A 26,512-nucleotide genomic window follows, 5' to 3' on the forward strand; every position below is an offset into this window, starting at 1 on the left:
ACCTCATTGTATTCCCCACAGTGAACCGTTTGTACAGCGGAACCTAATGCCTTCATTCTCATGGAGCTGTTGTATTCTCCCCGCCATCGAGATCCGAGACTCAACAGCCTTATAAGCAGCATGGTCCAAGCTCACGCCTCGGCACGACCTGCGAGCAGCGTCTCCACACCCTCAGCCTCCTCTCTCCCTTTTCTGTATCGATACTAACGGCACTCTAGCAGTGTCTGTACTTTCTTCTCATAATCAACGTCTGTGACGTCCATCGGTCTCTCGTTCAACCGTCTTCTCCTTCACGACAAAACTCTCCACGTGCACTCCTGCGTATTACGAACATTATTTCATCGACCTTCCGCCCAGCTCGTGTCATCACTCACCAGAACCAGTTCAACGCTTTCTACCCACCCCACGCCCTCAATCATGGTCTACGAAACCTCTCAGCGCGTCCACTACCCCGCTGAAGACTCGGTCCGCTGGATCGTCGAGCCCAAGCCTGTGTAAGTCCGCGCCCTAGCTCACGCTCCGACAAGTGTACTCATATGGACTCTGCAGTCGCTCCACCCGCGTCTCCGCAACCAAAATCATCGAGAGGCAGATCATCCGCGCGTGGAAGAAGGTCACCGGCGCGGCGCACAAGCAGCCCCGCGCGTCCTTTTTGCCGCACGACTTTGTGCTCGTCACTGCCGCCGCGCGCCGCAGGAGCATCATGCACGCTGCCGCGCGCCGGGAGTGAGCGCGCTCTCGCTGTGTCTCATTGTAGAACGGGTACGGAGTTATGAACACATGACGAGGCTACGGTAGCCTGCGACGACACAGACTGGACTCATCATATGCACGCGATATGCACTCTGTGGACGTTTTCTTTCTCTTCCTTGTATGGCTCCTCATGTATCATGATATAGATCTAGAACTCTGGTTGATATCCTCCTCTCTCGGCATCGTGTCGATACCCCCATCATCGCATTATTATACCCTGTCTTACTTACGTGTATATATTCTTAATGTTGTATATAGCTGCGATACCTGTCTCTGTGCTGGTTTTCGTACCTCACAATCTTACCTGCAATGACTTCCTAGACATATGTATGTGCTGCCGAGATCACACCGCCTACAGTTGGCTACAGGGCCACTTGAATGATATTTGTGTGTGATACAGTGGTTCTGTTGCAAGAGTCACTATTGGATTCATGAGCGAGGCGTGATGCATGATGTTCTGGACGTTTGAGAAGGTTAACATTTGCGAAAGGGGCTTCTAATGATTTCCGCTCGCTATGGTTGTTAACGTTGAAGGTACTAATGAAGCCGTGGGTGCCTGAGCGTGCCTGAGAGAGAACCGAATGGATAAGAGCCGGACCGGGACGGACGCAGATCGCCGAGAGTTCCAGGTTGCCACTTCACCGGCACCGCCAACCACCGCCAACTTCGCCTCGATGAACATTTCGCATCAAGTCCTCACATCACCAGTAGGCACACATGCTCGCTCAATGCTTTATGTTCTCGGTTTGCCGACGACTCACGATTGGCTTTGTTTGTTACGCACTTGAAGATCAGGTTCAGCGTTGTTGAGCAACTTGCTCGGTGATAGAAAGTGTTCAGAGAAGCTCCACGTCTATTAAACACTGGACAGCGCGTGGGCTCCATTGACCACTTGTCGACGTCAATGAGCTGACGACCATTGACAGATGCCCAAGCTTCGTAGCTCCGTGTTCCTTCGTGATGATGACATCCTGCACACGACGGCTTGTGCTCACAACAGCATACAGCTAGTACGCGTGTGGTGTAGCGTCGCATGTATCCAGCACGAGCAGCAGAGCGGGCCGCTGCGGTGCCGATGAACTGTCAAATTTAAGGCACAACAACTGTCTTTCGGCGTTGGTTTCTGAGTGACTGAGTCTGATCTCCCTGTTTGATAGCTTTGGCATGTTGCCTGTCACGACACTAACGACTACGTCAAGATTGTCAGTGCTTGTGAGAGAGAGAAGATCTCTATTTCTATGCGTGCCAGCACTTGCCCTTTACTACACTCCTCTGGCACACTTTGATGTGTGTGCATATGTCGCTCTTGGAGTCTCCTTTTATCCTTTGGCTTCTCTGAATCATTACTTGTCACCTCGTTCATCCCCATCTTTCCATGTGCTCCCTCTGGAGTCTGCATGCCAGCCTGTGCCAGCTATGATCTAGACGTCACCTAGGCGTCCTATGACACCGAGAAGTACACTCCGAAAATCGTATAAGTATCGGAAGACGGCGCTAGCTCAACTCCTCAAACACCTCTGCTCGGGATCGTGTCTTGAGTATTCTTCTGTCCCGCACCCTGCTCAACTTCGCCTTTTCGCACTCTTCACAATGATATCCGTAGCCACCCTCTTTACTGCTCTCTACCTCACGGCCTCCTCCTCCGCCACTGCCATCCGCCGCCAAGCCCCCGTTACCCCTACCGTCAAGGGCACGCCCCAAGTGCTGGGCGTGGTCAGCGACCCTACGCTGGACCGCGACTCGTGCGGCTCGGTGTTGATGGGTGGGAGGGTGCTTTGGGCCTGCCGCGACACAGAGCCCGTCGGATCCGACGGTGTCCCCACCCTCCCCGTCATTAGCAGCACAGCCAGCTGGACCGACCTCGACTCCAACGGCTTCCTAGTGCTCAACGGGGACACCTACCCCATGTACGGTAGCAACAACAACAACCCGTTCTACCCCATTCAGTCGGACGAATGCGGCGATAACTCGGCGGGCGCCTGCAGCGATGGCACGCGCTACGCCATCTGGCCTGATTCCCCCCCTCTCGTCACCAACACCGCCGCAGATGGCACCGTCACGGCGTACACCTGGGTCACCAAGGGGCACATCAAGAGCGACCTGACGAACCTGTCCCCTGACCCCGACACGTCGCTCTACAAGGTCGTCTACTCCCCCTCCGCAGCGCACGATGCACTCCCTACCGTCACCCTCGTAGACGAGGCCTTCTGGGCTGCCAACAAGCAAGTGCCGTACGGTGCTTACGGCAGCGTCATGTCCTCTGACGGCAGCACGGCATATCTCTACGGGAAGTCGAGCAAGGGCACCACCGCGCTTGCCAAGGTGCCCGCCGGCAGCATCGAGGACAAGTCCCAGTACCAGTTCTGGGAGAACGGCGCCTGGACGCCGACCCCGCCTGACCTCAGCGCGGGCGACATCAACATCGACAATGTCTCCGCCGGCGGACAGGGCACGTACTACTGGTCCCCTCCCTGGAGCAGCTACGTCTGGATCGGGCAGCCGGGTATCAGCGTGTCGGCCGACTTCATGATCACGACGAGCCCCAACCCCGAGGGCCCCTGGACGGAGCCGACCAAGTTCTACTCGGCCCAGAACGGCAATGCGACGCTGGGCGCGTATAGTCTGCAGGCGAACCCCGGGCTTGGCGCGTTCGCGAACGGCGCGAACGATATTTACCTCACGTACACGAAGACCGACATCATCAACAATGTGGGCATTTACAGCACGCCGCTGATCAAGGTGTCCTGGCAGTAGAGTGTCGGCATGCGGGAAGATGGAGCTGGTGTAGGATGATTAGGAGGGTTAGTGCACTCGGAAATTGGGGCTCATCGCTATTTATTAGAACCTTTTCGCGCATCTCATAGATGGTGTGTGCGTGCCTTATATTGAGGGGTGTTAGAAATATGCCAAAGACCGCAAATATCTTACGGAACTAATTGCTTACCCTAGGCGGATAACAAATGATATATGTTCTGCCACTCAGCATGTTTTCACTGTAATTAAACTCGTGAGCGAGCAACGAGAGTCGATCTTCTGGAATTCCGGAGAAAGATAGACTCAGAACGGTCTTTGATGGATCTTGTCAGCGGCTCCTACGCAAGGTTCTATGTCACGGTGTTGAATCCTACGCTACCCACTGACGTGAAAGGGGCTAATTCCTAACGGCGCTCTCGGCCATTGCCGATGGTTGCCGAAACGGCAGATCCCGAGGTGCCCGAGACGACCACATGGAGACGACCGGGGCCACTACTTTACCGTCCACGATAAACCTTTCTCGACAAGTCCTCTATCACCAGGTACGCATCCATGTTCAATATGAAATGTTTTTGCCTTTCCGACGACTTACAATTGGCTTGTGTTTTTCTGCGAAGCCTTGCTCAATGATAGAACCTGTCGAGAGAACCTCTTTGACAGCCCTTGCAATTTCTGCCTACCGTTCGTCGCCTTCGATGAGCTGGCAGCCGCTGACAGCCGCCCGATTCTCGCAATGTTCTTCTTCTTGCCGGTGGCACTTGTGATGGCTTGCTCAGCGCTCATGATTGTACGTTGCTCGTGGCCGAGTGCGCAGCAACAAACACTCAACAAGTCAGTGTCTCCCCCCGAGGCATGTTAGCTGGCATGTTCCATCACCCATATCATTGAAAATTCCCGTCGCTTCTTCATCTGATTGCTACAGTGGCCTTTGACATTGTCTCGCTCCACACCTGTATGGTCGGCTCCCCCCAATCACTCAGCATTTCCCTCCGCTTTTGATGGAGGTCGCGACCAGCCTCCTCCAGCGATGAGAGTGGGCTTGGGCGCTAGCCGCCTTCCAAACTCCAAAGTACGCCGCTTTACGGTCAGCCTTAGCCGTTCATAGTATAAGAAGCTGTCGGCGTCGTCTTACGTCGCGCTCTCCGTCCCGTTCCTGACGATCGTCGCTTCTGCGCACGTCATGAAGCTGCTCTGGGGTAGCGGAACAAAACGCAGGGGCCGACACGCTCGGCTACCTCTGTGTCTAGAACCTCGCGACCGTTACAGGCACCGCGCCGTCTCCTACGTGGCTGCTCTGCCGGATGCGCGCGCGCGGTTTCATTGTGCGTGAAATTCCACTATTGTTTTTCCTCGGCATGGGCTCGTATGACCAATTGATAAAGGTCGAATATCACAGAGCCGTTTAATTCTTCACCCTAAAGCAAGTTATCTCTGACATTTTGGTCTTTCAAGGAACAAGGTTTGGCAACAGAGGATGGGTCGTAAGACCGCTGTGGGCTACTGTGAGACAGCTTTGCATCATCGTCGAGCGAGATGATCGAGAAATTCGAAGGTGATTACCATGTGGTGTATGCGCTGTCTGACACGAACCCTTCCTCCGAGCCAAGGATCGCGCGTCACGCCCGATTGCACCATGTGTGTTCCTGACGTGTGATCACCTCTTTGCTCTCGTTCCCCGCGTTGCAATCTCGGCGCCTTCGGTTTGTCGTGTGGCAGAGCGACTTGACAAAATGCATAAAAGGCGGCACGGATAGAAGTCCCAAGTCCCCCCAGGTCCAGTACCAGCACATCCTCCTCGAGCTGCTTCAGTGCCAGAGTCGCCATGGTCTCCTTCCTTTCTTCCTTCGCCGCCCTTTTCACCGCTGTCTTGTCCGCGACGAGCGTGACGGCGGCTCCTGTTGAGAGCGGACTGGTTGCCCGCGACGCCGCGCCTGCTGCCCCCCACTTCGTCATTTACTCAGACAAGTGGATCTCTGGCGAGACCGGCCCCCCGGCGCCTTCTGACCTGACGGGTTACAACGTCTTGTGAGTTTCTCGGTGGCTGCGCTCATTTTTGTTGTTGTTCTAATCGTGACCTCCGTTCAGTGCCCTTTCTTTCTGGCTTTCGACTGGTCCCGCTGACCAGGCTGCCACCTGGGCACAACTCGACAACGCCACCCGAGCGTCCACCAAGTCGGCCTATGAGGCTGCTGGCATCAAGCTCCTCGTGTCTGCCTTCGGCTCGACCGAGACCCCCACGTCGAGCGGCGAGGACCCGGTCAAGACGGCTGACAGCCTCGCTGCTTGGGTCATTGCCAATAACCTCGACGGTGTCGATGTCGACTACGAGGACCTGGCTGCCTTCAAGGCTATGGACGGCTCTGCTGAGAAGTGGCTCGAGTCCTTCACCACTGAGCTCCGTGCTAAGCTCCCGGCTACCGACTACATCATCACCCACGCTCGTTAGTCATTTTCTATTTCGGCCTCGCGTTGTGCGTGTTCTGACCTTGACCACCAGCCGTTGCTCCCTGGTTCTCTCCCAGCTTCACTGGCGGCGGATACGTTGCCGTTGACAAGGCTGTCGGCAACCTGATCGACTGGGTAGGCCTACTGCGTTCGAACGAATCCGCAAAATAGACTGACTTGGGATTCTCTACAGTACAACATCCAGTTCTACAACCAGGGCACCTCCGAGTACACCACTTGCGACGGTCTCCTCACCCAGTCCTCTGCTGCATGGCCCAAGTCTTCCCTCTTCGAGATCTCTGCCCAGGGTGTCCCTCTCGACAAGCTCGTCATCGGCAAGCCTGCGACCGCCACCGACGCTACGAACGGCTTCATAGACACCGCCACCCTCGCTGGCTGCCTCCAGACCGCCGCCGGCCAGAAGTGGAGTGAGTATCGACTCCTATCCCATCATGTCGTGTGACTGACGGAACCTTTTCTTCTCAACAGACGCTGGTGTCATGGTCTGGGAGTACCCTGACGCTGCTGCCGACTGGATCAAGGCCGTCCGCGCCCTTGCTTTCCCCGAGTAAACGATAGGCTGTACGACTCCTTTTGACGATTGTCTTCACGTCACAGGCTGTGCCTACGAAGCGGGAAGGAAAAGAGAAGGATTTATTATGTTGTATTTATGATGGGATTACAGGATCTTCGTGTTTGGGATCTTTGTTCTACATAACTATTGTTATTTATTGTGATACCAGCAGATCACCCTTTTAGGTCCGTACATTGTGCTTGAGCGAGAGCAAGTTTTGAGATCTTTATCTGTTGCATCTCAATTGAAGAGGAAGATTTGTTGGGAGCACGCGCACGGATCCCACGGTCGTCGGTGCCTGTATTCTCCCAAAATAATAGAATAAGCTTTGTAGTCAAATTCATCATTAGATGCACGACCTGTTGCTTCGATTCTCCCCACACAATGCCTTTCGCTCACCGATACGACCTCAAAAGGACTTGATTGCAATGCAAATACTCATGCGCGACGCAACCGGACGTTCCAATAGCCGTGAAGGCCTGAGGCCTGAAGAGCAAACAGGATGGATCTGAGGACACATCACCGGGTCGGCAAAGTTCGTGCACGATGTGCTGGCTGGTGCTTCTCGCTGAGTTTGGGCTTGGGCGCAGCTCATATGACTGACGTTGCAAGGTCTCACTCCAGCCGATGGAACTTCTTTCGGTACAACATCTCTCCACTCGCACTTGTGTTCGTCTGCTTCTCGTGCCTCGTCTTAACGCCTCTCAGCCGTACCCAGCGAAAGTTGTGTCAGTTGGCTCCATTCCGGGGCATCATCAATGTTCTCGAATATAACAAAGTCGATCAACCTAATAGATCATCATTGCGTCGTGCTGAGACAGACACGAACTTCTGGAGGACCGACCGGAACCATCGCGCTTGGCTTTTTGCCCCTAGCGGGCCATTCAATCCGTGATTGACCATGCCTCCTTGTGGAAAAAATGCCTCTTTTCAATCCACTTGCTGCGGTCTCTGGTGCAACATCAGGATGCTGTCCCACGATAATGACAAGGAAGTCTCCACGTTTCCACTTCGTGCCTCTGGGCCCGAAGCAACCCTGATGCTTGTAATGGAACTAGGCGATTCGTATGCTCCCGATCACATGTTATTTGTTCGTTTATAAGGCCTAATGAACAGCAGAGGCGAAACGCTCCTTCCGTCTCACGTCTAGCATGTTCATCTCCTCCACCCAGCTCTTTGCGACCGCGGCGCTCGCGGCGCTCGCGCCCTTGTCTGCGGCCGTGCCGTGCGCGGGCTCGTACCCCGCTGAGGCGCGCCCAAAGTCGAACGATTACAGGCCATGGTCAACACCGGTGAAGGGGTATGCGACGCCCTCTCCCCCGCACTTCGTCGTCTACAGCGATGAGTGGGTGTCTGGCGGACAGTTCCCGCCTACGCCTGCTCAGATATCGGTATGTTGGCCCCACTCTTTTGCCTTTCAGATGCTGAGATATTGCTTCTTCAGGGATTTACGGTCTTGTGAGCATCCTTTATGGTGCTGGTGTCCTGGTTCCTCGAGTGCTTATCGATTATTTCCATCCAGTGCACTCTCCTTCTGGCTAAGCTCGGGCCCCGCAGATAATGCGGAAACCTGGGTCCAGCTTGATAACAGCACCCGGAGCTCGATCAAGTCTTCGTACGAGCAGGCGGGCATCAAGCTGATCGTTTCTGCCTTTGGCTCGACGGAGACGCCAGCTTCTAGCAACAACGATCCCACACAGACTGCGCAGAATCTTGCTAACTTCGTGAAGCAGTACGACTTGGATGGTGTGGATGTTGACTTTGAGGTGCGTTATCGCCGTTTGATGACATGACGCGTATATGACACGCGACGAACAGGACTTCGATGCTATGTCGGCGGGAACCGGTGTTCAATGGTTGACCACGTTCACACAAGCGCTTCGCAAGCAACTGCCGCAGGGACAATATCTCCTTACACATGCACGTCAGTCGTCGTTTTTGCCATGTGCTTTAATGTAGGCTGATGTGTACTCCCGCAGCCGTGGCACCTTGGTTTAGCCCTGGTATGTATACGGATAACGCGTATATCCAAGTAGACGACAACGTGGGCAACCTCATTGACTGGGTAAGTGGCACTATTCTCACTTGCACATGGTGTGTTTTCTCATGCATGTTTCTCCTAGTACAACGTTCAGGTAAATATAGATCCTCGTCTAATGTTCTGGAAATTAGCATGTTGACGCGATATGATTTGTCGTCATGAAGTTCTACAACCGTGAGTACCGTACAAAGTTCCATATCAGTTTACTAACTCTTGAGAAGAGGGGTCCAGTGAATATACGACCTGTAACGGCCTGCTCTACGAGTCCTCGCAGACATGGCCCAACTCCTCCGTGTTCCAGCTGGCGTACACAGGCGTCGAGATGGACAAGATCGTTATCGGCAAGCCTGCCACCTCGGGCGATGCGAGCAACGGGTACATGAACACCACATACCTCGCGCAGTGTGTCGCAGATGCGAAGCAGGATGGGTGGAGTGAGTCGTTCACTGTCTCATCAGTCTAGCACAGCCCCCCTGAATCTATTCGTCTCATTCAGATGCTGGAGTCATGGTCTGGGAGGTATGCGTGCTTCTAGTTCGTTTTGCTGTGCCGTTGCTAATCTTAGCTGTTCTCAGTTCCCTGACGCTGCCGCCTCGTGGATCCAGTCCGTCCGCGCCAAGTCTTGGCCCGTCTCCAGCTTCAAGAAGCAGACGCAGCAGCCTATGCCTGCCCCTGTGCGCGGCTCTGGGTCCCAAGTGATCTTGCAAGGATTCTGGGAGCGCGTTCGTTTCTGGAGCATGGAGCTCATCCAGCTGTAATCACGTTGCGTCACCCTTGTAACGTGAGATCTGTCTCGACGGCGGGCGATGTCTGTTGTACACGAAGGACTCGAGTCCTTCATCACGGACTCGGACGGACGGTGGATGCTCCTGCCCCTTCGCGCGCTGTCTGTGTCTCAGCCTACCACTAGTCTCGTTCGATCTTTGGCATGTTTCGGATAAATCGGACAGTCTCATTTGCTCGTACTAATCATCTATCTCTCATTCACTCATTAACCTTGTCTTTCTGACTGCTGTATTGTTGTATACCGCATACTCACGACACGCTTACGATTATGGCTCAAGTATACCGACTCTTGTAATTGATACATCATAGCTGTAACCTTTTTGAATTCAAACAACTTGCAACCTACGCGTGCTGCATCGTTCAAGTTATCCCCATGGCTGAACCTGAGTCCAGTGTCGTTAGCGTGGGAACATGGCCAAGACATTAATTCGGGTCCTTCGCCCGTGGGCGTGAAACCCTGTTTTTGCTCATTTCATAAGGCTTCAAAAATGCTCTCAATGCCCCGAAAACTTGGCAGCTGTCAAGACATTGACAGACTCGCCGTTTTGCCGATTCCAGCGTTTTGAATGTTTAGGAACATTGACAAGTGACACTGGCAGCTTGCATTGTGATCGCCGCGTCCATATAATAGCATCATTCGGAAATGACATGTACAATGGTGTGGACAAAGGTCTCGTCCGAGTTGGCCGAATTGGATCATATTCTCGGAAAAAAGCTGATCATGAACATGATGTTTCAAAAAGCTTCTTCGCGTCAATATTAGTAGGTCGACCTCGGACCATCAACGCGTCGGAGTGGAGCTAGCGAGAGTATAGTCGATCGGAATGGAGCACGAGGATTTTCATGAACACCTCGGATGTGCAAGGTACATGAATATGTACGTAAACCGTGTACCGCTCCGGCCTTCAATAACTTCGACATCGTGAAATGAAAGAATATGAAACGAAGCCGAATTAACCGCCGAAGCCGAACAAAGTGTCAGCGCTAGCGTGGCCCTGTCAGTGTCTCCCGCCGGCAGCTGCGATTCTAGCAAGCCACTTCCTGTGGCACCGCCTCCACTCCATCGAAGTGTCAGACCACGACTCAAAACGCGACTATGAAGTAAGGTAACTGACAAAAGCTTGTATAAGCTGTGAAAGCGAAAGTAACCTACTAATCCGAATCAAGCCTAGTAGCTTCGATTAACTCGAGGCTTGCCAGCTCCTTCAAGATCTAAACCTCAGACAGCGTCCATACGATTTAATATGGAAGTCTTGCGTATGAAAACTTGCACATGTTGGTTGTATCCAAGAGTCAAAGGAACGCATTTACAATGACGCTGTTGGCAGGTACATGTGATGCTCGAGAGCCGCCCAGTCGTTACTCGAGAACCGTGATGTTTTGAAGCGCTTGCCTCGCGGGTGTTTCCACGAAGCTCGCCATTTACACCAGTAATTGGTTGTCAGAGGAGGCAGCACACTCTCCGAAACTGAGGCTGAGGCGCAATCGGCGAATTGTTCGTCATTCAGAAGACACGTCTCCCATCCCCCTGATTCATGAGCTGCTCGGTCCGACTCCATACACCATTGTGCCACTTGTTCTACGTCAACCGAGGTTTGCTCCAAACCATGAGACTCTTCGCCAGAGAAATAGGCTTCCTGATGATCATCCACTGCGGGTGGAACCCCGTAGGTTGCATGGAAACGCCGCGTCGCTCGAGTATGGGAAAAGAATTTAGGAAAGGGCTCTTTAGCGTTCCAGTAGTCGTAGACAGACAACAATAGTGAGATGAGTGCTTTATCACCCCTGTCTCCAAGCTCTGGGGCATTTAACGCGAGTATTTGGCGGAGAGCGGGACGCATGTCCTCGTCTTCAGGGCTACTGAAGGTATCCCATTTCATGACAGTGCCCCATATGGCATATTGAGGTCGAACGTGGCTGATGATAGGGCCAAGTGTTGAGAACGGATAAGTGTGTACAATTGGCGCATGGCCTGGATACGGTCTTTCGACGATGACCTTGTTTCGAAGGCTGTTCCGTGGTACGAGGTAGTACCTGTATATCGGCGTATGGTACAGAAGCAGCTGTAATGGTGTGAGATTGCCCAGCCGCAAAAGTTATCGTTAGAAAACATACCTTGTTGAGTTTAGGGATGACTGTGTCCCTCGTCGCCGGTCGGTTCGATTGTTCCTCGAGCATTTGCAGAACGTCTCGTTCCGGGAGAAGAAGCCATTGGTCATCACTGACATCTTCATCAAAAGAGAAATCCGCTAAAAGAATACGCTTGGATGACGAGGGCAAGGGGGTTCAGAACATCGCGTACTGGAAAATCTGTTAAGTGGACTATCGACATTCAGACGCCGCCAACCCATGCCCCATGCTCGTTCCAGCGTACTCAGCTGATGGACGTCAGCAGATGTTAGGCTGAGTATGATAACGCGTACTGTTCGATCATCGGTGCTGAGGGGAAGTAAATGACACGTTCGCGTATGTCTTTGTGGTTCGTCTAGTCCTTTCTTGGCATTTGCAGCAGGGCGACGTCGTTTGCTTACTCGTTTACGCCTTGTGCGCGCGGTAGGATTGAACAGGACATCACGATAGTCTCCAGGAAGTTCGTCGCCAGAAGTCTCAGAATTTGAATGCTGAGCAGAGATGCCCATAATTAATGAGAAGGACTGTCAGAAGGACGCCAATGCGCGTCGCGCTAGCGTGGCAGTGTTTTTGACTTCGAACGCGGTACACGTGACACTATGCCATAATAGGGGCTTCTCCATACTGAGGTTGTTCAGGTTTTATCTTCTTGGTCTTCAAAGTTGCTTCAAAGATCTATCTGGGGGAGACTACAATGTAGTCGCTTTCGGACCATGGCCAGTAATAGGTACAGGGATATCTAGAAGAACGCCGAAAACTCCTATCCAAGCACGCCGCTCAAGTTTCGCCCACGCACCGATTTCGTCAACGATGCATCGCCTGAGAGCGCCTGAACCTGTCACGGTTGTGCTCCGAACCATACAGTGAGCATCGCTGTTTACGCCGTCTAGTCTCAGATGTTTTCTGCCTTTCATTCTGAATGCCGCACTGTACCTCAGTACAAACGGCTCCTCTGTGCCTCAACGTTCAACCTTACCGCCATTGGTGGCGAGAAACCCTATAGTGGAAATTGCGGTCTTCGTGGTATTCGATATTCGAGTTCAAGTTGAAGCGCAAGAAGCGCAAGCCAGTTCGTGAAGCCACTCGGGGACACCACAGGTACCGTGTCTTTTTGCCATTGGCATCGGAGAATCTCGTTTGGATCACAGCCTCTCAAATTATCGTGATGACGCATCTGATCGATTGTGCAACCTTACGTTCAACGACCCTCCTGGCGTCAGCTTCGATTCGGAGCGAGCACACGGAACCGAAACATATGCATGTTATCTATCTCCTGTGGCGTATCTACCTACCCCGGTACGAGTCAACATTAACGTTGATCAAGATTGATAGATCTTGCTAGGTTAGTACATCCCTGACCATTCACCATCTTCAAGTTGGACGTAACGAGAGTACGCCATACAGCCACTGCGGGACGTACTTTATCTGATATCTCTTTTCTCCACTGCAAGATCATGCCAAATACAGACGGCGACGATCACTCGCCGCTGTCCACAGAAGCTTGCGTACGTTCTTCCAATCCTCCAATCCCATGACCAGCAGCATGTAGACATGTACCTGGACCCACCTTCACCGGAACCAACTTGAAACACATCGCTCCGAGAATGAACGCCCCGAGTTTACGCCTCCCTATCCTGTGTGCTTACCGCGGCATCTTCAGCCCTTCGATAGCCTCGCTCCCCCCTCAGCGCGGCCAGGGGCACCCCGGCAATCCATTCTTCAATGAAGACAGTCTATCCACCTTGGAATATCCTTGCGCCTCGGCGCTCTACACCGTGTTTTCTCTTCACCCGGATCCCTGCATCAGAAAACTTGATATCGTGGCTGGTTTTTCGGTCGCATGCACTGAACCATGCGCACGAGGTCCGATTGAGTTCTCGCTGTGCGCATCGAGGCAGCACTTTGCTCGCCAACGCATTCTAATTTTAAAGATGTCGGCTCAAGGCTCAAGCTCAAGCTTTCGGGAAGCCTACCTGCACATCTCATGACCTCGGACGCCGGCTCCGAGTCACGCCTAGTAGATACTAGCGCTAGGCGATGAGATAAACTCTATCAACCTGCTGCTCAAAGTCAGAGCGTCTAGATCCCGGGGAATGCCTTGCGGGCAACCTTGTCCGCCTGTCTGGAAACTATGCCGAGTACCCGCTTAATGACGCCATCAAGCGCTCGAAACTGCGAATTGTCCAAAGGAAGGCAGTGTATTCAAGGATCGGGTATACAAGGTAAAGAGTGGATGTACAGGTTTCTTGGTACAATCAGAATACAGGCGTACGCCAGCGCCAACACAAACTCGAAGTCAAAACAAAGTCTCTAGCTTACAAATTGCACTATCGTAAGTGTACACGACAAATCTGAATGTTTAACAGGCGTGTACAGTCGTGTCCATCGTAAGAGTCGGTCAGCGAAACAAAGAGCATAAGGTGTACGGGATGGTGTATGCAAGGGGGGTTGCGATCAGAGAAAACAGTTTAAGCAAAAGTCCGAAGTTAAAAGCGAGTAGAGATAGCAATAAACAGATGTCCAACTGATACAGAAAACGAGGCAAGAAGTGCGATCACGGGACCGCAGGTCGAAGAGCGTGTTGATGGCTTTAGTACAGATAAAACTCCTGCAAGCACGGAGGTTAGCGTGCCGCACGCATTCGTTATATTTAGCTATCAGTCGAGACTCACCACTGATGTCAACGAGTTGTCTGCGCTCGACGATGCGTTGTTATACGCATCTATGTCACCGACGAACACGAGGGAGTTGCTGTGGCTGCTGTAGCCGATAAGTGTCGTCGGTACGGAGCTGTCAGGATTGACGTAGTTCGCTGAATAGACCAAGGTAAAAGGACATGTCATCAAACGCCAAAAGCCAAAAATAGGGAGTGAAGACCCACCCTTGATCTGTTTGCTGCCAGAGGTGTACGACCAGATTTTGGACTCGGCAGTTTGATTCCCTGAAGCCAAAGGAGGAGAGTACACGGGCGCTGTGGCCCAACATCAGAAACGGAGAAGGCGAGGGGGCGGTGGATAATCAGCCACTTACTCTGCTGAGAGACTAGACCGAACTCGGCGAACCTGTGTAAGATGGAGTCGGTCAGTTCAGCCGTCGTGTGGTTGAAGTCAACACCAAACGAGACGTACGACGGTGAGCCACTATCCAGAGTGGCGTTCGAGGTCGCGCCGAGGTACGTTTGCGACACACCAGCATTCTGCAATTTTGTTATCGGTGAGCATTCGCCGGTGAAACCACAGTGCCACCGTTCTACACGGCGCAATACTGAGGTCACGGCACGCAAACGCACATTTATCAACACATCAAAGCGATCCTTTCCGTTCGCCTTTGTCGTGAAACTAACACTGAGGTCGGAGGACTCGGAGTCCGTGCCGTAGTTCACGCCCCTGCAAAACATCATCGTCTCCGTCAAACCCAGTGTTCGACTGGGGGGGACCCGGGCATGAGATCAAACTCACACTGTGCCATTCGTAAAACTAGAAAGAAAGCCGAGATGGGTGCCTGAGCTCGTGAGCACCTCAATGCGACCATAGAGGCTATGAGGTGTAAAGTGTTGTGTGAGAACGCATGATGCGACGTAGCAGGTCCGTGTGACACGTACGATTTTGAGTAGGAGCCCCAGGACGAGGACGAGGATGATGCGGACGGCGATGGCGAGGCTGACTGCGACCGCTTTGCGCCTGTGTGCGCAAGCGTACGTCAGGACTTCCAGCTTACCTTGTTGCGCTATAATAGTGAAACGAACCTGAGGCGGGGGTGGGTGCGCGACCAGGCAGATTTCGCCCAAACTGGGGTTTCGCGATAGGAAGACCGCGCGCGAGTCGTTCAGCGTTCGTGAGACCCCGATAAGAGACTGCGACCGCGTTCGCCAAGAGAGCAAAGAGAGCAAGGAGGATAGCTGGGGCGCGGAGAAGCTGCATGCTTTGACTTGTCGCTGCTGCGTGCCGAGCCTGTTATAACGAGGTTAATAGTACAGTACAGAAGATCAGGTACAGTCGGCTGAAACAAGAAAGGGATGGGGAGAAGGTTGCCTTGACGTCGATGGGCTTTTTAGAGCTTTATATGTAGCAACATGCGGAGCTGGTGGCATTGTTGTGGATAATATTAACACGATCCTCCGTCTACAGTGTCCAGGTCCGACGAGGTCATTGTTGCCCATCTCTTCATTCGCATTCTACTTTCGGACGCCGGTTCCCGCTCCGCTCGGCAACCATACTCCGTCCGCCGGTCAACGATCCCCATTGGCTCCGTCCCTCACCCCCAGGCACAAATTGTGGCAAAGCTGTGCCCCTGGCAATTAAATTAATTCATGTCAGAAAATGTTACGCAAAGCTCACCTTCCTGGACATGTTCGGTTCGCCTCTACAAGCCTCAACGGGCTCGACGAGGCGTTTACTCGCCGGCGCTCCCGCCCCACTCGGAGGGCGCCACTCGGCCTAGTCCTTCCCAGAGCTCGTCTCATCGCAAAAACACAGACAGCGCGCTGCGCACATGTCCACGGCACCGCAGCAGCACGGCAGTACCGGCACCGCGTCAGACGTTGCGTCGTAGTACTCCACGTCACAGCGCTCCCACACCATCCAACAATAGGCACAAGAGACAGTATCAAGACAACAACATGAAACCGCTAATAATATTCGAGTTCGTTGTAGTACAACAATTATGTATCCAGGTATCAACTGCTACAATGTATGTATGAAGCAAACGGCAACATATGCATCGCCGCGGCACACTTGTAGCTTAGTAGTATGGAACAGGTCAGAGTGGGGGAGAGATGGAAATGAGATATGAGTATGAAATTTGAAGAATGTCGAGGATGGCGATGAGGAAGCAGTCCACAGAATCAAAGGATATAAGAAAGTCAAGGTGGATGAGCGGTATATAATCGAAAGGAGTTCACATGTGGTGCGAGCATTGACGAGGCTTCGAAAAACGGGGACAACATACGTGGCCCAGGCGTGGACAGTGAGTGTGTGCGCAGTAAAACAGGGAATCCTAGCGTCCCAACCTAACAAACGACATGGAACCCATTACCAGATGGAAGGTATAACGTATAAGGTATTAAAATAGAAGTGCGAAAATGGTCTTTGAATCAAAACGTCGTGGTGGTGTTGGGGGAATATGGAACAGGAAGCGCAGCGTGTGTTTGTTATTGCAGAGGTGCGTGGGTGGGTAATGAGCCGCCTTGGAGATATTCGCATCGGCGCCCGACTTAAGTCGGTAATGAGGTTGAGGTAATTGCACAATGGAGAAAAAGAGGGAAAGTGTTTGCGTCGTGTCGATGCGGATAAAACGGTGCAGATGCAGTTTGCTGGGCGTGCATGAATACAGAAGCAACCAAAAAAGATAGAGATAGATGGTGTGGCTTTAATTTGATGATGGTTCGGACCAGAGTTTCGATAATAACGTGCCGAATTTTAATTTTTTAGAAAGAACTGAGCGGTAAACCCGTTGTTCACTGGATCGTGCAGTTCGCAGACTTGCTCCGCCCGTGCGTATGGAAGTGGGCGTGATGGTCATGATGGTTGTTACCCGGTGCACCATAGCTCTCCTGCACGAAGGCCGGTGCCGACGCAGCTTTCGGGAAGGGACTCCGGTGCATAGGGCCCTCTTCGGGAACGGCAGACGGCCGCGCGTGGGGCGATCGCGACACCTCCGAGTCCGCCTCTCCGAATGAACGCAGAGACTTGCGCGACGCCTCTGGTCGGCTCGAGTGGCTCTCGACGGTCCGCATGCTCGGCGGGTGTCGCGCCGTGCTGTTGCTCGAGAGCGAGTGCGGGCGCTCCGTCGTGCGCGTGCTTTTCGTGCGGTGCAGCTTCGATGGCTTGTGCTTTGGCGTGGGGACGCTAAGAGTAGCTGGCTTGATATCTTCCTGCTCCTGAGAGGTCGCCACTAGTGCATCGGTAGAATGTTGTAAGTCCGTCGAGAGAGACGAACGCGAGCGCCTGAAAGCGTGTTGGATGAACCGGAACGCCGTCGGCGGATTGGGTGCTGGCATGTTGAGGGCATGTGGCGGCAGCGCCGAGCCGTCCATGCTCGGACGTGGAGAGGGCGTGACAAACGAAACGTCCGACCCCGGTCCGGTGGAGGGCACAGTCGAGCCATCGACGAGCATCGGGTTCGAGTACATGCTGTGAGGATCACCGCGCTCTGCATACTGCGCGTACAGTAGCAGCTGTCTCCGCATGTGACACGTTGGAGGTGCGTCAGGGGCACACTTGGGGTGGGCGATAAAATTGCACTGGTCGCAAATCACTGCGCTCTTCTTGATCCCTTCCATACAGACACGGCAGATCATTGACGAATCTAGGGGGAGTAAGGCACAAGTTACGTAGGACGGATCAAGGAACTCACTCTTCTTAAATGTAGTCTTGACAAAGCTGTGCTCGCTCTGTGAGATAGGCTCCTCGCCAGTAACCATAGGCGTGATGGGGGCCATGGGCGAAATCGGGGTTGGAAGCTGGCTGGAAAGTCTGCGTCGCATCGGAGTCGTAGGTGGCTTGAGGTAATCATTACTGGTATCTTCCGAAATGGCAGACTCTGGTACGTCGACGGCAACGTTGGAGAACGAGAGCAACCGAGCCACATCGGTCTTGTGAATATCGGCACTGACGCGACGCAGGAACGGAATGCTGTCTTGTGGTCTCAGCTCCTAGTAGAAAAGGGGATAAGTTATTTTTGAAGGCGAAGGGCGCGAGGTCGACCAACCTGGAGAGCATCCCAGTTTTTCTTCAGCCACTGATGCTCACACAACAGCTCTGCATCAGGTCTGTCTTCCGGGTTCTTCTGGAAGCACTGCTGTAGGAAGTCGACCAAGGGCTCAGAGCAGCCTTCGGGGATAGGAGGCATGTCGTCCTCGACAATCCGGAACATGACTGCAAAGACATCAGTTTAGCATCACATACTTCAATACCACTGTGCGAAGGCACAACGCACCAGTCATGCTATTCGCAATCTCGCCGTAGGGCGGACGCCCCGTGAGCAGCTCGATAACCGTGCAACCCAGCGACCAAATATCGCTCTTCGTCGACGCGCCCTTGAGCTCGATCACCTCGGGCGCCATCCAGTTCGGCGTGCCAGCCACATCCTTCTCGCGCTCCATCGCGCGCAGGTTGAGCGAGACACCAAAGTCGGACAGCTTGATGTTGCCCGTCTTCGTCGTGAGGATGTTGGCAGCCTTGAGGTCGCAGTGCACGACGTCACAGCCGTGCAGGTAGTGCAGGCCCTCGAGGATCTTGACGACGTAGCTCGCGACGAGCCGCTCGTTGAGCTTGCCGAAAGCTTTCAGCGTCTGGCCAAGCGAGCCGCTCTCGGCATATCTGGGGGTATGCGGTCAGAGCGGAGGTAGAAGAAAAGCATAGGGCATGATAAAGACGCACTCGAGCACAATATTCAGGAAATCCTCGTCGCGGGCCATCCCCTCGTACTTGACGATACTCGGGTGCCCTAGGCGCTTCATGAGATCGACCTCCTTCATGAGCTGCGTCACTTCGTCCTCCTTCAAGCCTTCCAAACGTATCCGCTTCACCGCCACCATCTGCCCCGTCGTGATATTCAAAGCGCGGTATACAACACCAAACTGGCCGCGGCCAATGCAGTTCCCGAGCGACTATAGCACGCAGATAAAATAGGTTAGCATCGTTATATCGCCAATTTCACTCCCAAAAATAGCCGCTCCCCCCTCCTTCCAGCAAGCCAGCCAGCTCAACGGCCAGCGCGAGTTAAGAATGCGCAGCAGCAGGGAGCATAGGATAACAGGATAAGACACGAGACACACTCACCAGCTGCATCGTCCTCCCGTCCTCCTTCACAATGATCGTCTGCCTCACCGCGCCCCCGTCCATCGAGTCCCTCGACAACAAGTCGCTCGCGCTCGCGCGGTTCGACGCAACCCCGAGATTGACCATACTCTCAAACCTCGACCGCTTCGGCTGCCCCATCTCATCGTACGACGTCGGCCGGCTCCGTCTCCTCGCCCGCGTCCCCTCCACCTCGCTCCTAAATCGCCCGCGCGCACGCGGAACGTCGTCCAGATTCTTGCCCCCACCAACACCACCACCCGAATTGACATCATTGAGCGACGTAGGCGATGGCAGCCCATGCTCGCCCGACCCAGCCCTCGCTCTCGGAAACGGCACCGGCGCACTCCCGTTTCCTCCGTCTGCGGAATCGATACCAGGCCGCTGCCCATCGCCGCCGCCCTCGATGCTCGTGCGCGGGATATACACCCCGTTCCGGCGCTGCCCCGCGTGCGTGCTCTGCCTTCGCAGCATCAGCCTCGGCTGCCCGCTCGGACTCACGTCCCGCCGGAGAATCGACGCCGACGGCCCGCTCCCGCTGCTCCCACTCCCGCTGTCCCTCGGCACGAACCCCGGCACATCGACGCTGTGTCTTGGCCGGTGCGTCGGGCGGCGCGGGCCGGGCGCGACGACAGAGTCGCCGCTGTCGTTGTGCCTCGACGCACCGACGATCGCGAGCTTGCGCGAGGGCGACGCGGAGAGCGGCCCGGCGCCGGCCCCAGAGAGCGGCGACGAGCTCAGCGGGAACAGCTCGCCCGGCCCCGCGGCGGACGCCGCCCCGGGCGACTTGACGATGGGGATGGGCCGCACGGGCGTGGACGGCATCGACGAGGGACCCTGGAACGCATCGAGGAAGTCGTCCGGCCACTTGCCCTTGCCGAGCCGGACGCGGGACGCGGGCTCCGCCGATGCCCGCGCGGTATCGTCGTCGAACGCGGTGTAGCCGCCGTTGCTCCCATTCTGCCGCCGGCGCTCGCGCGACCGCGGCGGCGGGCTCGAGCGCGCGCTGGCGTTGGCGCTCGCGTTCGTCTCCTCCTCCTCCGTGAGACTCATGAGGTCCACACCCGCGGACTCGCTGGGCCGCCGCTCACGCCTGCGGCTCATGTCCTCGCAGAGCGCGCTCGCCTCGGTGCGCGTGAGCGAGGGCGTGTCCGAGGCAAACGAGGTCGCTTCCGTCGTGGCCGTGCGGATCGTGCTGAACTTGCCCTGGTTCGAGTTCGACCGGCGGAAGTCCAGCAGACTCGAGAACGCGGTCGTGTCCGTCAGGTTGCTCGACGCGCGGGACTGTCGCGAGGGGGGCTCGAAGCCGGTGCTGTGCTGCTCGTCCGCAGCGGCAGCGAAGAGTTCGTCGCTGCGCTTTGAAGACGAGCGCACGCGAAGAGGCGAGCGGGGAGGAACAGGCGGATGCGAGATCGGGGGCACGTTGTCCGTCTCACGATCACTCGATGCTATGTGAGTGCTGCTCCCCTCAGCGCTGCTCCCTGCATTCCTCGTGGTGCCGGCAGACGAAGCGCCAGATAGAGGGCTGTTCGATCGTACCGTATCCAAACCCGTCGCAGCACGACTACCCCGGTTCCGAGGAAGAGGAGGAATCGCCACCGGCGAGGTAGGCCTCTCGACAACAAGGTTGGGAGTCGATGACGCCGCGCGCGATACCGAGCCTGGAGAATAGGGGCCGGTGTTAGTAACGAGACTAGTGGCGCCCTTCTTGCCTTGTCCTGATATGACCTTCGCGCGATCGGCCTGTGGAGCGTATGCTAAATCGAGGAGGGCCAGGATAGTTTGGGCGACGCGCGCAAGCGTCTCTGGCGTGGCCTCGATAAGGTCGTCTCGGTAGAAGAGATCATCCGACGAGACGCCCTTGGAGGAGCACGCCGCAAGAAAGCGTGTGATGTTGCTCGTCCGGTTGAAGCCATCGTCGCGAAGATCGATGCGGACGATGATCGGAAAGTGCTTGTTCATCAATCTAATTCCGCAAAGCAATACAATTGCATGCATCAGCACTCATACTTGCTTTGGGCAAGCAGGGAACGTGGAGTGGAGAACGTGAAGAACATGAACACTCACTGGCACAACACAATGCCATCCCGAAGCGCCTCGCAGAACAACTTCCGCTCACGCTCCTCTCCCGCACTACTCGGCGAAGCCACCACGTTTACCTGCGTCGAGCTTGCTCCGTGCGCGCCACCACCAATACCACTACCATTCTTACCACCCCACATCCGCTCAAGCCGCATCAGCGGCTGCACGCGCACCTCCACCTCCTCCCAATCCCGATGCGTATCCGCACCCGCAAGATGCGCCGGCGGCTTGCGAAACTCCCTGCACACCGCGCTCGTCGCGCGCCGCACGAGATCGCGCTGCTCCGTCGTCGCGCCCACGCCGTGCCCGACGAGACTCGCAGACGAGAAGTTGAGCGCGCGCCCGTTCGCACCGCCGTATATCGAGTCGCCCGTCGGCGACGCTGCGCGCGAACGCGACGGGCCGGACGTGGGCGAGATCGCGCGCGGGGGGACAGGCGAGCCCGCTTGGCGGCGCTGTTGGGGGTCGAGCGAGACGCGGCGCGGCTGGTCGATGGAGGTGCGGCGCCCGCCGTCGACCGAGGGTCTGCGTGCGTCTACCGAGGGTCTGCGCGCGTCAATAGATTGTCGACGAGGAATCTCGCCCGAGACTCGTCGAGCCTCTGCAGACTTCCGTGCGTCGTTCGCCGTCGAGGGTCGCCGCATTTCAGTGGAAACTCTGCGAGGCGGACTTGACGACAGCGGGGCAAGGTTTGCGGGTTCAGGGCTTCCCACGCGGGCGGACACCGCCTGTCTTCCCGAAGGCGAGCGAGCATGCTGCGCCGCAGTCGACGTTGACGGCGCGTGCGAGGTAGTAGGTGATGCTAAAGGGAGATGCGTTGCACTCGACGAGGCGGTTGCGCGCCGGTTCAAGCCGGCGCTCAACTGGCCCTGCCTGGGGCGGGTCGGAGTCGGGGTCGGGGGTGGGCTCGGGATGTCGGTCTCACGATCACGAGAGACGCTGCGCCGGTGGTTTGCGTCCGTGCTACGTCGTTCGACAGACGGCCGCGAGCTGGGTGGAGGAGGGGCGAATATGGGGGCGGGCCGCTGCTTAGCCGAGCGTGGCGACGCGGCACCTGCGCGGTCCGGAGTCGCGCTCCCATTGCGCTTCGACGCGAGCGGCGATGGACCGCTGATACCCCTAATGGTTGGCGTTGGCTGCATGCTACAGCGTCGAGATCGTTCTCGGGTAAGGTTGTTGTCCGAAGAGGCGGAGGGTGTCGTCGAGTCGGACGAGTCCTGCCCTTGCAAGGTCGAGGGAGACAAAAGGTGAAGAGCGGGAGAAGAAATCGAGGCGCCTCGCAGCGTAGGCGTGATGAAACTTGTCAGGCCTGCATGGCGGCCGCCTTTCGACTTTGTGCCCATGTTGTTTCCATGAGCATCTAATGCAGCTGCAGTCATGGTGGAGTCCTTGCCCATTCTGCCGCGTAATCCCACTTTAGATTCGAGCCTCTTGAGCATGCCCATCTTAGATTTATCTTTGGCACCCGCCGGTGTCTCGTGGTGGTCGTCAGGGTCCTGCGCCCTGCCCTTGCCCTTGCGCGACACAGTCGCGAACTCATCCGTGTTGGGCTCTGGCGAAGCGATCTTGGAGCGCGATTTGGTGGCCGTCTTTATGCTCGCCCCAAACGAGGAACGGAGGCGCCCAAAGCTCTTCGATGCGCTCTCACCGGTGGACGAGGTGGACTGGGTGACGAACTGGGAGGAGGTGGATGGTTCAGGAGTGCGGGAGGAAGAGCCGGGCCTGGGGAGATGAAAGTGGACGTTGCTGCCAGGTACGCGGTCGTGTTGGGTCATGGTGTACGGGCTGAACGCTGCTTGCTTTGGCTGAGTTGTGACGGCGGCTGCTGCCATGTGGAAGCCTCATGCAGTGCTTGCGGCGGAGCGAGACGTTTGGGAACGGGACGGGCCAAGCCTGGAGGGAGGGGGCGCAGGGTACACAGGATGGGAGTCAAGGTGAGGGATCGACCGGGTCGCGTCTGGCAAGGAGAGAGGCGAAAACGCGAGAGATCTACGGGAACGAGGCAAAGTGAGCGTGACGATCATAAGTAGGAGTGTGATGTAGGAGGTGGTGCAAAGGAGGTGTCCAACCGGGAACATGCGGCAGGGTCGGCTGCGGCTGAGAGATAGCCATGTGGGAGATATGAAGAGGACTGACCGTGACTCGGGAGGTCGGAGACGTGCTGTATGTCGTCGATGGTTGCGAGGTTCGACGGGGGATCGGCCGGTGGGAGAGCCAAGAGGGACGGGAGAGAGAGAAGAGGGGATGGACTGGAGGATAAAGAGGGTATATGCACCGAGATTGGAAGTGGGGGAATGTGCGGGTGTGGTGTCGAGGAGAAACAGACCCAGGAGAGCTTCCAAAATTGACACCGCCGATATGAGTGAGAGTCTGTCTCACTCTCACCGCGATCCTGTGGCTCTGAGACGTCTGTGGACCGAGTGCACCGACCAAGGCGCTCAGCTGGTGGTCTCTGACAAAGCCTGGACGGTCTGCCCCGGATGCCAGCGGCAGGGAGCAGTAAGTATCCATTAGCGACCGATGGTACGCGAGACCCATGCCACGACACAATCCTGACAAGCGCAAAACATCCGCATGGCCACCGCTTTCCGACCTGCAGCTCATCCCTTTACGGCCAAGCGCCGCGACACTGCATCATCTGCCGCAAACCTTGCTATCTTACACCCGTCCATCCAACCACACATTCCTCCGCACAAATCTTTTAACCCACACAGGCACCCCTACTGAAACATCCCCGACGTCGATCCCAAACGCTACATCTTATCATCGCGCATATATGAACACCCCCGGCGCGGCTCATTTCCCACTACCGATGCCGGTCGATAATCCCGTAGTTGTAATAGAGTAATAAACCTGTAAAGCAACCCCCCTCCCTCCTTGAGCTGCATTCTTCCCTCGTTCATCTCACCGAGCATCCGGGTTCGACTTCATGACGCGCCCGATGACGCAGCTCTGTCCGAAGCAGTAAACTAATCAGCATGACCGTCCGCCTCTCCACTGCCTCTCCCGGACCCTCCCACACCCTTTCGGCTAAGCCCCACAACCTGTCTCGTCTCGTCTCGTCCTGTCTTGTCTTATCTCTCCCAGATCGTCGATCCCCTTCCGCAACCTTCGCTCCATTCAAGAACGACACCGTCACAGTGCCTTGACCGATCCCCTTGCAAAGTTTAACGACCCTCCCTCCTCCGTCGTGGGCGGTGCGTCGGACTCCGTCCCTGACAAGATCATAGATCGCCCGCCGCCCCGGTCCAATCAGGCCAATCGACGATCCGCAATCCTCAGCCTCATCCCCGGGCAGTGATCACGAGCAGCTGCCCAGGATCCCTGTCCTCCCAGTACCTTGAGCGCTCACTCGAAGTCCTCCCGAGTGGCTGGCACGATCGCAGGTGGCTCAAACAACTGCCACAGGAGTCAGCACACTCCATGCCACTTGTCCCCTGCCCGCCCAATAAGGACGACACAAGCCAAACATAACACCGCCGCTGTGTGAACCACGGCGTCGACGGCCGAGTGCCGCATACTACTACATTTGTGATTACAGAAGAAGCCATACAGATTCGGAACATGCCCATGATCGGTCACGGTCCACCCGCGCCCGGGTTTTTTGGTACCATGGCACAGATCCTGACATGAGAAAGCGCGATTCGGGAGGATCTGAATAATAAGGGCACCCTTGTCAATAATGCAATGACTCACGGCTGTGTTCGGGCTGCGCGTCAATCGCGCCATCGGGAGCGGCGGGCGCGGTCGGCCCACATGACATATGCATAACGCGCTTTTGCTGACACGCTTTGCGACATTTGCAAGCAGCAACCTCGAGTCTGTGCAAGGTTTCGTTGGAGTTCAGTTCTCCCTGGTTTTGGGTGGTGCTATCGATATCCACGTTCGATGGACATGTGCGCCGCCACCATGCCACCCGCCCGGGACGCACCTGGACGAAGTGCACAAACTGGGCAAACAAGGACATAGGCGCGTTTATCTGGAGAAATTTATCAGAGCCGGTACGACTCCCGGGCGAGCCGGCGCTCAACATTCGTCAGCGGACGCTTCTGCTTCTTCGTTGACGTTTATCTCCATGGCCAGCACCGTGCAGGGGAGGGGGACATGTGAAAGGCCAACAAAGACAGCAGCTATCTGACAAGGAAGGCGACATGTCGACACGCGCCGGAAGGTGCCGCGGACGCTGTAGGCTCCTCGTGCAGGGGAGTAATAAGTACTGTATGTGGTCACAGTGGAAGCTTCGAATTGTGCGGCGTGCTTCTGCAGTGATCGCATGCAGATTTCGCAGGACGTGCGTCAAGCAAGTATATGGTTTTGCCTGGAGCTCCCCCTCTTCCTTCCCGCAAGAAGGCGACACTGTGGTGCGACTGTTCCACCCCGTGATAGGGGTGGGCTGATCCACCCCGGCCACGCTCGAACCTTCGCGGAGCGGGGCTCAGTGGGCTGCCTACCTTGACGTGGGACCGTTTGGTCCCGTCTGGGGTAGGAAGCTGTATTAGGAGGCGACTTCTTTTGAGGAGATGTAACGGGGTACAACGCATGATGGGCATTACAACGTTTTCTGATGCGGATATGGTACAGGATGGGCAGGATGGTTAGGTGGCCATAAGCTGGAGCTGAACTGGAGCGACAGCAAAAAAAATGAGGGTGTTCATCAAGATCAATGATACTTCTTGCAATAGTTAGGCCAAGTAGGAGCTTGAAGTCGGACTGCGGTAATTAGTAGCTGTGGGGAACGTACTTTCGATGCTTATCGCTGTCAAGGCAATGCGACCCTTTGACTTATTACTATTACCTTTGATGAAAGCACATTAATATTAGTGTTGTTACTGTGATACGCTCCAAGCGCTGGGGAGACGCATGGAAGCCCAAGGCGAGGGACGCGAACAAGGATACGGATAGCACGATATCTTAATGTTCCTGTGACCCAGGTGGTCGATTCGAAGAACGTTTGAACGCCCGCAGCCATGCCGGCACGCCATCGCCAGGGCACAAAGACGCATATACTCTGATGCACTAATATTGATAACAGCTGCGCTAGTATAAGCATAGAGCTACGTACTCACACATGCACCTGGACAAGTTGGGACCCACCAATGGCGAAATATATCAGCGTGGAAAAGGTTCACCACCGGCACTCGCTTCTAT

The 26,512-nt window shown here is 55.5% G+C and overlaps 7 protein-coding genes across 7 annotated transcripts; 4 read left to right on the forward strand and 3 right to left on the reverse strand.

The window, feature by feature from the left end:
* The first annotated feature begins 183 nt into the window (after window positions 1-183).
* CONPUDRAFT_167127 (uncharacterized protein) lies at window positions 184-1,070 on the forward strand. The gene is made up of 2 exons (XM_007772828.1): window positions 184-494; window positions 550-1,070. Exons 1-2 carry the CDS (start codon window positions 418-420, stop codon window positions 728-730), a joined length of 258 nt encoding a protein of 85 aa, XP_007771018.1. The 5' UTR covers window positions 184-417; the 3' UTR covers window positions 731-1,070.
* Window positions 1,071-2,343: 1,273 nt separating this feature from the next.
* CONPUDRAFT_59444 (uncharacterized protein) lies at window positions 2,344-3,507 on the forward strand (the record flags this gene model as incomplete). The annotated part of the gene is made up of 1 exon (XM_007772258.1): window positions 2,344-3,507. One exon carries the CDS (start codon window positions 2,344-2,346, stop codon window positions 3,505-3,507), a length of 1,164 nt encoding a protein of 387 aa, XP_007770448.1.
* Window positions 3,508-5,329: 1,822 nt separating this feature from the next.
* Window positions 5,330-6,524, forward strand: CONPUDRAFT_156050 (glycoside hydrolase family 18 protein; the record flags this gene model as incomplete). The annotated part of the gene is made up of 5 exons (XM_007772829.1): window positions 5,330-5,532; window positions 5,593-5,948; window positions 6,005-6,087; window positions 6,146-6,380; window positions 6,442-6,524. The coding sequence occupies 5 exons, from the start codon at window positions 5,330-5,332 to the stop codon at window positions 6,522-6,524; spliced, it is 960 nt and encodes a 319-aa protein (XP_007771019.1).
* A 1,018-nt stretch (window positions 6,525-7,542) lies between these two features.
* On the forward strand, window positions 7,543-9,692 carry CONPUDRAFT_167130 (glycoside hydrolase family 18 protein). The gene is made up of 10 exons (XM_007772830.1): window positions 7,543-7,917; window positions 7,971-7,984; window positions 8,049-8,292; window positions 8,345-8,450; window positions 8,506-8,591; window positions 8,650-8,661; window positions 8,732-8,741; window positions 8,789-9,001; window positions 9,064-9,086; window positions 9,143-9,692. Exons 1-10 carry the CDS (start codon window positions 7,678-7,680, stop codon window positions 9,323-9,325), a joined length of 1,131 nt encoding a protein of 376 aa, XP_007771020.1. The 5' UTR covers window positions 7,543-7,677; the 3' UTR covers window positions 9,326-9,692.
* A 968-nt stretch (window positions 9,693-10,660) lies between these two features.
* On the reverse strand, window positions 10,661-11,992 carry CONPUDRAFT_74829 (uncharacterized protein; the record flags this gene model as incomplete). Its single annotated transcript, XM_007772362.1, has 2 exons — window positions 10,661-11,416; window positions 11,885-11,992. 2 exons carry the CDS (start codon window positions 11,990-11,992, stop codon window positions 10,661-10,663), a joined length of 864 nt encoding a protein of 287 aa, XP_007770552.1.
* A 2,081-nt stretch (window positions 11,993-14,073) lies between these two features.
* On the reverse strand, window positions 14,074-15,403 carry CONPUDRAFT_156053 (uncharacterized protein; the record flags this gene model as incomplete). The annotated part of the gene is made up of 8 exons (XM_007772831.1): window positions 14,074-14,091; window positions 14,156-14,295; window positions 14,365-14,454; window positions 14,514-14,679; window positions 14,773-14,869; window positions 14,942-15,019; window positions 15,085-15,163; window positions 15,229-15,403. The coding sequence occupies 8 exons, from the start codon at window positions 15,401-15,403 to the stop codon at window positions 14,074-14,076; spliced, it is 843 nt and encodes a 280-aa protein (XP_007771021.1).
* Window positions 15,404-16,241: 838 nt separating this feature from the next.
* Window positions 16,242-23,177, reverse strand: CONPUDRAFT_127468 (uncharacterized protein). The gene is made up of 7 exons (XM_007772832.1): window positions 21,350-23,177; window positions 19,265-21,248; window positions 18,863-19,092; window positions 18,420-18,802; window positions 18,192-18,358; window positions 17,838-18,135; window positions 16,242-17,789 (listed from the first exon to the last, which is right to left on the reverse strand). Exons 1-7 carry the CDS (start codon window positions 23,137-23,139, stop codon window positions 16,939-16,941), a joined length of 5,703 nt encoding a protein of 1,900 aa, XP_007771022.1. The 5' UTR covers window positions 23,140-23,177; the 3' UTR covers window positions 16,242-16,938.
* Between the last annotated feature and the right edge of the window lie 3,335 nt (window positions 23,178-26,512).

Source organism: Coniophora puteana (genome assembly GCF_000271625.1).
Source record: "Coniophora puteana RWD-64-598 SS2 unplaced genomic scaffold CONPUscaffold_9, whole genome shotgun sequence".
Lineage (NCBI taxonomy): Eukaryota > Fungi > Basidiomycota > Agaricomycetes > Boletales > Coniophoraceae > Coniophora > Coniophora puteana.